This window comes from Cyprinodon tularosa, unplaced genomic scaffold (genome assembly GCF_016077235.1).
Source record: "Cyprinodon tularosa strain WSP-4 unplaced genomic scaffold, ASM1607723v1 ctg609, whole genome shotgun sequence".
NCBI classification, from domain to species: Eukaryota; Metazoa; Chordata; class Actinopteri; order Cyprinodontiformes; family Cyprinodontidae; genus Cyprinodon; species Cyprinodon tularosa.
The window spans coordinates 88,537-99,156 of NW_024039351.1; the positions used below are offsets into that span (position 1 = coordinate 88,537).

A 10,620-nucleotide genomic window follows, 5' to 3' on the forward strand; every position below is an offset into this window, starting at 1 on the left:
CAAACAGTTTGCTCCATGTTTCCCACACTCCTTCCTTTATCACCACTCATTAGAGGATTGCAGAGGAATCAATGATTTTCTCATTTCTTATGGACAGTTACACAGATTGCTCTTGGTTTAATCCTACAATATTTTTTCTTAAAGCTTGAAATGAAAATATCCTTAAATACTGTGTTTCAGATTTTTCCTCTTTAAGCAGCATAAATGTGTTTTTATTCTACATGTCTGCAGAAGATCCAAGTGGCAGTGTGAGAATGAGGCTGGTGTGGAAATCCCTGGACAAGATGAGGTGTCTGAGGAAACGTACCACCATCCCCTTCCTCGGCTTCCTCATTACCTTCCTCCTCTTTCTGAACCTCTACATGGAAGATGGCTACGTCCTGGTTAGTAAAATCCATTGCACTTCATTTTATCCATTTGTCAGAACTCGCATTACAACAAAATTTGATAGCTACCTTCTTTGCTGAAGTCTAAACAGATCAAAAAAGTTTCTGACCCAAATGTCTTTTATTCTGGTTCCCATGCTTTACTTTTATAATTGGTTGATTTTGAAATGTTCATGATTTCGACCCAAGTGGAAATCATCTAGATGATTTATCTTTTATTCATGCCCGCATGATCACACAATCTATGTTCGTTATCTCAATTATTAAGAGGCAGTTTGCATATTGGACCCGCTGGTGCCTTTTTTATGTCTCATTGCTGAATTCTGCAACATGCCTCTGGAGGCTTCAGGGTTTTTCTGTTGTCCTCAAACACTAAGCGGTTAACTCATCTGTGTCCATACACATTTTCTTTAGCATAAAAAAAAAAAAAGAAATGTGCCTTTTTTTCTTATTTTTAAATTATTCAAAGTCTTAATACAAGCTTTCATTTGGGTGTTTCTTTTTGGTGTGCCCTTTTTTTTTTTTTTCCTCTTCTGTTGTAATGTGCTTTTCATGTTCCAGGAAGGAGATAAAAGGCAGCTCAGGGAAGCTTCGGTCCATCCACCAAGCTCAGAGCGATATGCTCACACCTTCAGAGACCTCAGTAACTTCTCCGGCACCATTAATGTCACATACCGCTATCTCGCTGGGACGCCTCTGAACCGCAAGAGTAAGTTTTATGGTTTCCCGCTAACAAGAACTTCACATTGACCCATCAGGAAAAAGTACAAAAAAATAAATAATTCAAAGGGATTTTTTTGTCTTTGTATTAAACTCAGCGAAGAGCCCACCTCAACTGAATCATGCTCCAATTATAACTCCTACTGATAAGGGTTGTTAAGATGGAAAATCAATGTTCATGTAGTCAATGGAAGAAATGGGTTCACCCCTTTTATGGAATCAAAGAGAATTACTGTCCCACGGTGAGATGATTTTCATTATATTGAGAATAAAAAGGCAAATGGAAACAAACAGCTACACTCATGACTCAATTCAGTTCAGTTTATTTATATAATACCAATTTACAACTCGTTCTCTGAAAGCACTTTATAGAGACAATTCAATCTGATCAGTTTAGAAACTTTTGATTGCACCTAGTCATTTACTTTGCAGGATTCCTCCTTAATGAGCATGTGGCCACAGTAGAGATTCACTTGCATTCTGTTGTTGACTTTACAACAATCCTTCAGACCGAGCATTCAGCCAGCCAAAGTGGAGAACAACTTACATTTAATGGCAAATCAACTTCAGCAGAGCCAGGATTAGTATCAGCAGCCTTTTTTCCAAGGCTGACTGAGGTTCAGGAAGACAGAAGAAGACAGACAAAGGGAATATGGGGCACTGATCCATGAATACTTTCTATATTTGAAAAGATAACAGTATCTAGTGCCACAGTTGGCTATGTCTAGCAAAGAAAAGTCAGTTTTTGAGGTAAGAGAGTTAGTACATACAGTTAGTCACAGTAAAAGTTGAGCCCAGAGCTATGTATAGGGCAAAAACAGGACTAAACACTAAAAAAACAGATAAACAAACTCTATCATCTTCAAGTGAAGGTGATAATGGCAGGAGCCCAGCTGATATTTCTCTCCAGGATGGTGTTAAAACTAAATATGAGCAGACCTGATAAAGCTACCATGAGGAGAAAAAAAAGATAGAACATAAAGTAAGAGGTTGAACTTATAATGCCAAATTGGAGAATAGAGACACAATGAAGCAAAATGATGAAAAGCGGTCCCTATGTCCTTCAGTGGCCTAAAAATACACCAGCATAGATATTTATATAGCTATAGAGTCAGTAAAGTGAATTATCAAAAAAAAGAAAAACTGTCCAGTTAGGTTTGAGTAAGATTGATTCAAAATTAGCTCTTACTGTACCATGCTTAACAAAAAGAAGAAAAAACAGAAAAAAGGGAAAAACTGTGATAATAATGACATGGATGCTCTTTTTGTCCTAGGTAGACGAAAAATTAACTTCCCATGTTAATGTGCATGTCCTTTGTTATTCCAATTTAGTGAGCATAATTAACATCCCCTATGCTTTTTATTGCCAAGTTGCATTGTGATTTAATATATCTTGTTAAGGAAACTCACATTCCCATGACGGTGGACATAATAGTTGTAATGGTTTCTCCTGGCTAGTATCCCTAGGATTTGGTAGCGAGCCAGTAGAGTTACCTAGAGCTATGAGCTAAACTCTTACATACAGTACACTATAAAGGAATGGCAACAGTGTCTAAACAAAATAGCCACGTTAAACAATAAGAGAAACAGAGCAACGAATAGCAAACAAGAACACACAAACCAGCTTATTGTCTATTTAAAAAAAAAAAAAGAATTCTCAGAAAACAGTAGAAGCCACTGAAACAACCTGCTAGTGCCGGAGTATTGAAATTAAAACGGTATACAGAACAATTACATAATATCTAAAGCAAATCATGGTATTTATTTAGTGCAATATTTTACACATGACCTCTCAAGGCACTTGATAGAGTTGATTCAATTATACCATACAGATAAAATGGTTAATAGGTTTGAGGAATCTAATGAAACCCAACAAATTCCATTAAGTTTTGACTTGAGAAACATAGTCTGATGAGCTCTTAGCCAGGATTGAGTCTAGAAGGAGAAAAAGAGCAAAAGTGATAGAAGAAATACAGTCAACCACTAAAATGCCAGAGCAAGAATATCGTCCATATTGAATGAAAACATGGATTTGCTAGTAGCAATCTCGCCAATACCCCCTTAAAGGGATAGTTCGGGATTTTTGACATGAATCTGTATGGCATCCCCATCACCAGTGTCATGCAATCACACTGACTTACCCCTGGCAGCGTCCTGTGAGCAGAGTTCTCATCCAGCTTTGGTCAAGCCGAAAGTAGTCCGGCAGGTTTGCTAGACCCAGCGAAATAAAACGTTTCTCTTCCCAAAACATTATGTGTTCAAAAGAGTGATATTTTTGCATCCCAAAAACATTGTAGTGGAAAAAGTCACACGTCGTTATCAATTGGTCCTATTTTCTCTCGCCGTCATTCTGACAGCGAGCTCAACTTTTCCAGCTCATTTCAGTGCTTTCAGTGATGCAGACAGCAGCTGCTGCAACTCCGACATCCTCATCAATGGAAAGGTTCTGTATCTCGGGCATTACTAAATCCCACTCGTGGCAACAGTAGCATCCACCTCTGTCTGCATTAATTCGCACTTGAAACAAGTGCACCATGATTTGTCGGCCACCCTGGATATCGCAGCTCCAGCTGAGGCTCCTGCGGCTCCGGCTTCAGCTTCCATCACTTCTCTGTCCACCCTCTCTCTTTCTGCCCGATCTAACTCCATTTGTCGAAGTTCATCGTCAGTGTACTCGGGTTCATAAAGATATCCCTTTGGCTCTAAGTGGAAGTCGATGTTTTCCTCGTCGCTCTCGTAGTCAGACATCTTCCCCAGGAGTAAACAATCGCGAATCAAACAGGTAGACCTCCCCCCCATGCATCTGGCTGTTGTCAGGTTAGTAGGCCCTAGCTGTCAGGTCATGGCGCGCACTGATACGAACAGAGAGAAAATAGGACCAAGTGATAACGACGTGTGACTTTTTCCACTACAATGTTTTTGGGATGCAAAAATATCACTCTTTTGAACACATAATGTTTTGGGAAGAGAAACGTTTTATTTCGCTGGGTCTAGCAAACCTGCCGGACTACTTTCGGCTTGACCAAAGCTGGACGAGAACTTTGCTCACAGGACGCTGCCAGGGGTAAGTCAGTGTGATTGCATGACACTGGTGATGGGGATGCCATACAGATTCATGTCAAAAATCCCGAACTATCCCTTTAAACATAGTGTCATAGCTGAACAGAACCCCAGGCAAGATATAGCTTCTGTAAAGTGAAAAAAACACCACTTCAACAGCGCACTAAATAGAAATCTTAATAAAATATATGCTCCTTTATCGATGCAAGGATTTCAACACTTTTTTTCTCCAGAGCATATGGGTATGTGTTAGAATAATATGAAGGTGCAAAGACATGATGAAGCAAATTTTGCTATGGGTCTGTCTGTGAAGGGGTGCTTAATTTCAAACAATTTAAAGTCTATCATTTTGCTATGGATCGCAGATGTTTGGGCTTTTGTTGGCAGGCAAAGAAAAACACAGCATCTTTTTCTGTGCAGTGCATAAAAAAAATGAGTTGAAGCTCTGATCGTCATTCTTAATTGAAAATTGTTCACAACTCCAACTCGGAAAGTGGCTTGTGGAGTTAAGGCTCTTTTCTGCCTCCACGGAGAAAAACACCATCTTGCTATCTGGTAGTCCGTAGTATGCCATGTGTAATGTGCTTGTTCCCTCTAAGCCCAACACTCCTTCTAGCAAAGTTTGATTGAACCTGCTCTGAAACGCCCTCAGTTAGCTTCCAACATTTCAGTGAGGCAGCTTTCTGGCTTAGCTGAAAAATCAGTAACTGAGGCACATTCCCCCGGCCTGTTGAATGCATCTTCAGTGTATTACTCCTTACCTCAAAATTATGCTACTGCCTTGTACCCCAGTTTCTGGGGCCTTGGACAAAGACCCACCAGTGGCTGGCTTCCTAACTCCTCTATTTGTTCCAGCATTCAGTTTTTTTTTGTGTCATGCAATCCCATTGGTTAGACTCTGTGGGTTCCTCATGCTCCTTAGTCGAATTCCAGACACGATTCCATGGGTCATCATACTTTACCTCAATCCTAAGCGTCCTGCATTACCACTGTCAGCCTTCTGACCCATAGGACTCTTTGGAACCTCACCTATTGGAACTGGTTTTCAGTTTTGTTTTCATGATTCCCTTTTTCCATGTTGCCTGTCACTTTCCATTGTTTTTTTCCAAATAACCAAAACAGTGCCCTGTTTTGGTTATTCTGTTCTCCCACTGGTTCCTTCCTTTTATGTAGATATACATCTATCCATAATGCACTTGCCAATGTCCTGTTGCTTCTATAATCCTTAACTGGCCAGCTTATGGAGGTTAACATTTACAACACAGCAATTAACAATTAAAGGTATACTATGCAACCGGTGTTGATTTTCCAGCGAGGCTCCCCCCAGAGGGCGAAAGTAAAAGTGCACTGTCGTAAATATGCTCAGCTGTTCTCCTGGTTTCTCCGTCAAGCCAGGCGCGGTTGTTTTGAGCTTAGCAGACAGGCGAACGCAACCAATGACTAACACAGTGAAAGTATGAACATGCACACAGAGAGAGAGAATCCATTCCAATGTTACTTACAATCGCATCAGCAGAAACGCGAGGTCCGCGTCAGCCTTGCAGCCGTCTTTTTATTTTAGCTCTCGCCATTCGGAAAAAGCTTGCCCGATGTTCACCCGTGTACGACTCCTCTCTCTGTCCGGAGCCCTTTTCCTCTTTCTTGCCTGCTCCAACATGGGCTTTTGCTGTTTTCACACTGGTTCCGCCATGATAACTGCACAAAGATCGCCACTGTGCTAGCAACGAGCATGCTTTTAACTGGGGCGTGTAGCAGTTCTCGCCGTAAAGCAAGACCGACTCTCACGAGACTTCTGAGCCTGTGGGTGCGGGCCGAGGGCTCCTGCAATTGCAAGTGCGGTATTTCCCCCTCAGACCACCAGGGCGGCCGAGAATACCTTTGTTCAACCTGAAATGACTCATTTAATCATCCAAAACGTTATGGAACACATTAATTAATTGAAAAATGTTGCATAGTGTGCCTTTAAGAAACATGTACTGTAAGGTGTTGCCGATTTTTTAAGTCATTTTCTTCCCATGGTAAAACCATGCAATTCTTATAACTGGTTTCATTGAGGATGTGAAAGTAACACTTCATGACAGGACCATTAAAAAAAGACTCAAAGTATTGCTTGAATGAAATAATTACCACAAGAAAGCATTTTCTCTTTAAATAGAGACGGTAAAGTTTGTGTATAAGGAAAAAAAGAGGATACTTCTAGAACTTTTTTGTTTACAAAGCTGTGACCATATGAGAGTTTGTCGGCCAGTTTATACAAAATGCCTGGTGGTGGAGAAAAAAATAAGATTTATGCACCTTTCAGACACTCACCTAACCATGAACTTATTTTTTTACTTATTTAAAGTTGAATTAGGTCCCCTAATAGGCCTTTAGGAGTGATTAATGGGAACCAATAATAATCTCAATGAACTATGAACATGGTAGAAAATCTCCAACTGAGAGAGAGTAACGAGGATTGATTTCATATACTTCTTTTAGCCGGTGTTATTAAATCATTTAATGATTTTGTAACATTTATGCAGATGACATTAAACTATATATGTCTTTTGAGCCTCATCAGCTGGACAGTCTGTCCACTCTGTTTCACTGTTTATTCAGGATTGGCGATTGGCTTTCCAGCAATTACTTTGTTTTGAGCTCCAGAAAAACTGAGACAATAATTAAAGTATCTCCTGCACTTTGTTATAAATCGATCAGAATCTTGCTTCACTTCTTTTAACTCCAAAATCCAGCGTCTGAAAGCTAGGTGCATTATTCAAATCTTTAAGCTTTCACTCGCATATGAAATCTGTCTCCTAAAGAACATTTTGTTGCGCCGTCTCCCAAACTGATTTAGAAACATAATTTATGTATTTTTATCATTGCTGTTAGATTACTGTAATGCTCTGGCTACCAGTAGAGATAAGGATCTACTTTAAAATGTCCATATAGCACATCAAGCACTAAAGATTCACGCCACACATTACTTATGTATTTATTTTTACAAAATATACCTCCTCTCATTTTCTCTATTCTGACGCTTAGATTCTGTTAGTTTTATAAACCAGACTGAAAGCATAGATGGATCGAGCCTCTCAGTCCATGGCACAAAGGCTGTGGAATAGTCTACCTCTGCAGCTACATTCAGTTAACTCTGTAGACTCTTAAGGAGGTAAAGTTTTATTTTTTAAACAGACCCATTGTTGAAAGTTTATTTTTATTGTGAATTTATTTCATTTGTCTTAATTTACAATTACTAGTTAAACTGCCTTTTTATTGGTTTATGTAGAGCGCTTTGTTATTGTTTTATCTGTGAAAGCTGCTTAAAACATATACTTTATTTAGTTATAAATTTCTCAGAAAATGACTAGCTAAATCTAATGCTGCTTAACCTTTTATGTGGTATTCTTGGTCTTTACCATGATGGTAATCTTATAGCGTCTGCACACAAAGACCCTATGCTCTAATGAAGAGTTAAAAAATAAACTTTAGTTTGGTAACAAGGAGTCTCCCAAGTTTCAGGGAGACCTGCAAAAACAAATGAAACAATCTTTTACTTAACAAATAACTTAAAACTTTTTTCTTAGTCCTCACCATTGAAAATTCAGTAATATTTTACAAATGCCATGTGTTATGAGTAACAGAATTTCAATACATTCGCTTGATTTATTAAAATATGTTTTTCTAATATCTTCACAGAGTTTCTGACTATTGGATTGTCGTCAGTTAAAAGAAAAAGAGGAAACTACCTTCTGGAGACCATCAAATCCATCTTTGACCAATCAAGCTATGAGGAGCTGAAGGAGATTGTGGTTGTGGTCCATCTTGCTGACTTTGATCTGGTCTGGTGTGAGAATGTGGTTCAGGAAATCACCAGGAAGTTTGCTCACCACATTATAGCGGGACGGCTGTTGGTCATCCAGGCCCCAGAGGAGTTCTACCCCTCTCTGGACGGCTTAAAGAGGAACTACAATGACCCGGACGACAGAGTCCGTTTCCGTTCCAAGCAGAACGTGGACTATGCTTTCCTCCTGAACTTCTGCACAAACCTGTCACACTTCTACATGATGTTGGAGGACGACGTGCGCTGCTCCAGGAATTTTCTGACAGCGCTGAAAAAGGTGATCACCTCCAGAGAAGGCTCCTACTGGGTGATGATGGAGTTCTCGAAGCTGGGCTACATCGGTAAGCTCTACCACTCCAGAGACCTGCCTCGCCTGGCTCATTTTCTCCTCATGTTCTACCAGGAAATGCCTTGTGATTGGCTCCTCATCCACTTCAGGGGACTGCTGGCTCAAAAGGATGTGATTCGCTTCAAACCCTCGCTCTTCCAGCACATGGGTTATTACTCCTCCTATAAAGGAGTGGAGAACAAACTGAAGGACGACGACTTTGAGGAAGACTCCATTGACATTCCTGACAACCCCCCTGCCAATATTTACACAAACATAAATGTCTTTGAGAACTATGACGCAACCAAAGCCTACAGCACGGTGGATGAATACTTTTGGGGAAAGCCTCCCTCTACTGGAGATTTCTTTGTCATAGTCTTTAACAAATCGGCCAAAGTTAGCAAAATTAAGATTGCTACTGGGTCTGATGACCGTCAGAACGACTTTCTTCACCACGGAGCTCTGGAAGTAGGGGAAAAATTAGTTGGGACTAAAAAAGGAAAACAGTGCTCTTCTTACATCACGTTAGGGGAGTTTAAAAATGGAAACATCGAAGTTCAAGATGTGGATCACAAGATTTCTTTTGACATTGAATGCATTCGCATCGTGGTGACAGCAAGCCAAAAAGAATGGCTCATTATCAGAAGTATCAGTTTATGGACTACACAACCCCCCAGCCAATGAGAACTGTACAACCTCCCCTCTTAGTGACCCATACAGGCAGTTTTTATCATTTATATTATTATTAATGTGTTTTCTAGGTTAAATTTATTCATTTTGTATGTATTGATTTATTTTTCTTGCCAAATCAGTTTGTGTTTTTATACTAAAATGCTGTAACTTTAGTGGACCATTTTCACAGGCATTCTCAAGGACATTTGACCTGACCTCAGTCTATTAAATAATCATAGCTTATTCCATATATTGTTGTATTTGTATAAAAAAAATTATTGACCAGTACCTTATTAAAGTAAATAAACTTAGCTGTAAAAGTGAGGAATTTGGGCCTTGTATCTTTTTTCATGAACATTCACTTTGACAATAACGTTTATGGTTAATTTGGTTAATTCACCTAGAAAGGTTTCATGTTTGAAAAATCTAGTTAAGTGGACTAGAAAGAAGGCTGAGCCTATAGGAGAAAATTGTCAAATCCTCTCTGCCAGTGCTAGAAACATTAGGATGGAGAAAATATGATGATTATGGGCAGCCTGTGGAAAAATTGGCAACGTGTCTGGCACTAAGCTCTACATCAACGCCTGTGGACACCTATGGGATTAGCTTGTTTCAGACTGTTCACTTTGGCTCACTTACAACAAATCCTGGTTGAGGCATGGCGTGTTGGTGACCAATCTTTGGACTACCATCGAAAGAGGTTGCCAGGTTATTGAGGTAGTGGACCATTTTCTCGTGGAAAATGAGCCACCTGTCAGTAAAATGAATCACTCTAGATTAGCCATAAATTTGTTTCTTCAAACTTCATTCCTTTTTATGGAAAGTGACACCAAACCAAGGTCTGTGGTTGCAAAAGGTGTTGGACATTGGCAGAAAAGTCTTGATAGTTTGGGGCTTTTTGTGTTGCTCATATGTCCCTCTCCTCTGCTCCATTAACAAATGTGTTTTCCTTACAAATAAAGCACCATTTTATGAGAAATAAACAGCCTTTAAACAGTATGATTTATCACCTGGATATGATCAGGATATTACACCAAGTGAGGATCTAGATGTGTAGCTTGTCTGTTTCTTCCTAAAATGTTATTTTTATTAATATTCCACAACATCAGGCCAAATTTCTCCTATTCTATCACCATTATTGGTTGTTTTTGTGACTCATTGGATTTTTTTCCCTCCTAACAGCAAAACTGTGTATGATTTCAGTCATCTTTCCGAGCTGAGATTGGATGGCAGAGTGAAGAATGGGCCAGGTCTACTCCTATGTGTTGTTGTGTTTTTTTTTTTTTTAGAGAAACAGTATTCCCTCCTAGTAAATTGGTCTGTGTTTGCCTCACTTTCTACAGCAGCACAACATCTTCCCTGGAGCTATAGATCTCAATTGGTTCTCCCCCTGATGTTGTGCTCTCACGCCTTTCACTGTTGCAGCTGTTCTGTGGTTGCCCCTCTGTGATCTTGATTCTCATCTCACACCACCTGCAGCTGCTTTTGTAAAAAAGAAATTGCTCGGCTCTTCCCGTACAGAGACGCTGTTTACAGACCTGGTTGTACGGTATTCCAGAACAAAGCTAACATTTGTTATGCCTCAAATAGCATGTCTGAAAGCCTTCACAGAACCTAACCTTCAGATTTTC

The 10,620-nt window shown here is 39.7% G+C and overlaps 1 protein-coding gene across 1 annotated transcript in view; it reads left to right on the forward strand.

The window, feature by feature from the left end:
- Positions 1–9,317, forward strand: part of mgat4c (mgat4 family member C) — a 35,957-nt gene extending 26,640 nt beyond the window's left edge. Inside the window, exons 2-4 of the mRNA XM_038307397.1 lie at positions 232–383; positions 948–1,095; positions 7,845–9,317. Of these exons, the coding sequence (XP_038163325.1) occupies positions 255–383; positions 948–1,095; positions 7,845–9,001 (1,434 nt within the window). The 5' untranslated portion in view covers positions 232–254 and the 3' untranslated portion in view covers positions 9,002–9,317. The remainder of the gene's footprint in view (positions 1–231; positions 384–947; positions 1,096–7,844) is intronic.
- The last annotated feature ends 1,303 nt before the right edge of the window (positions 9,318–10,620 follow it).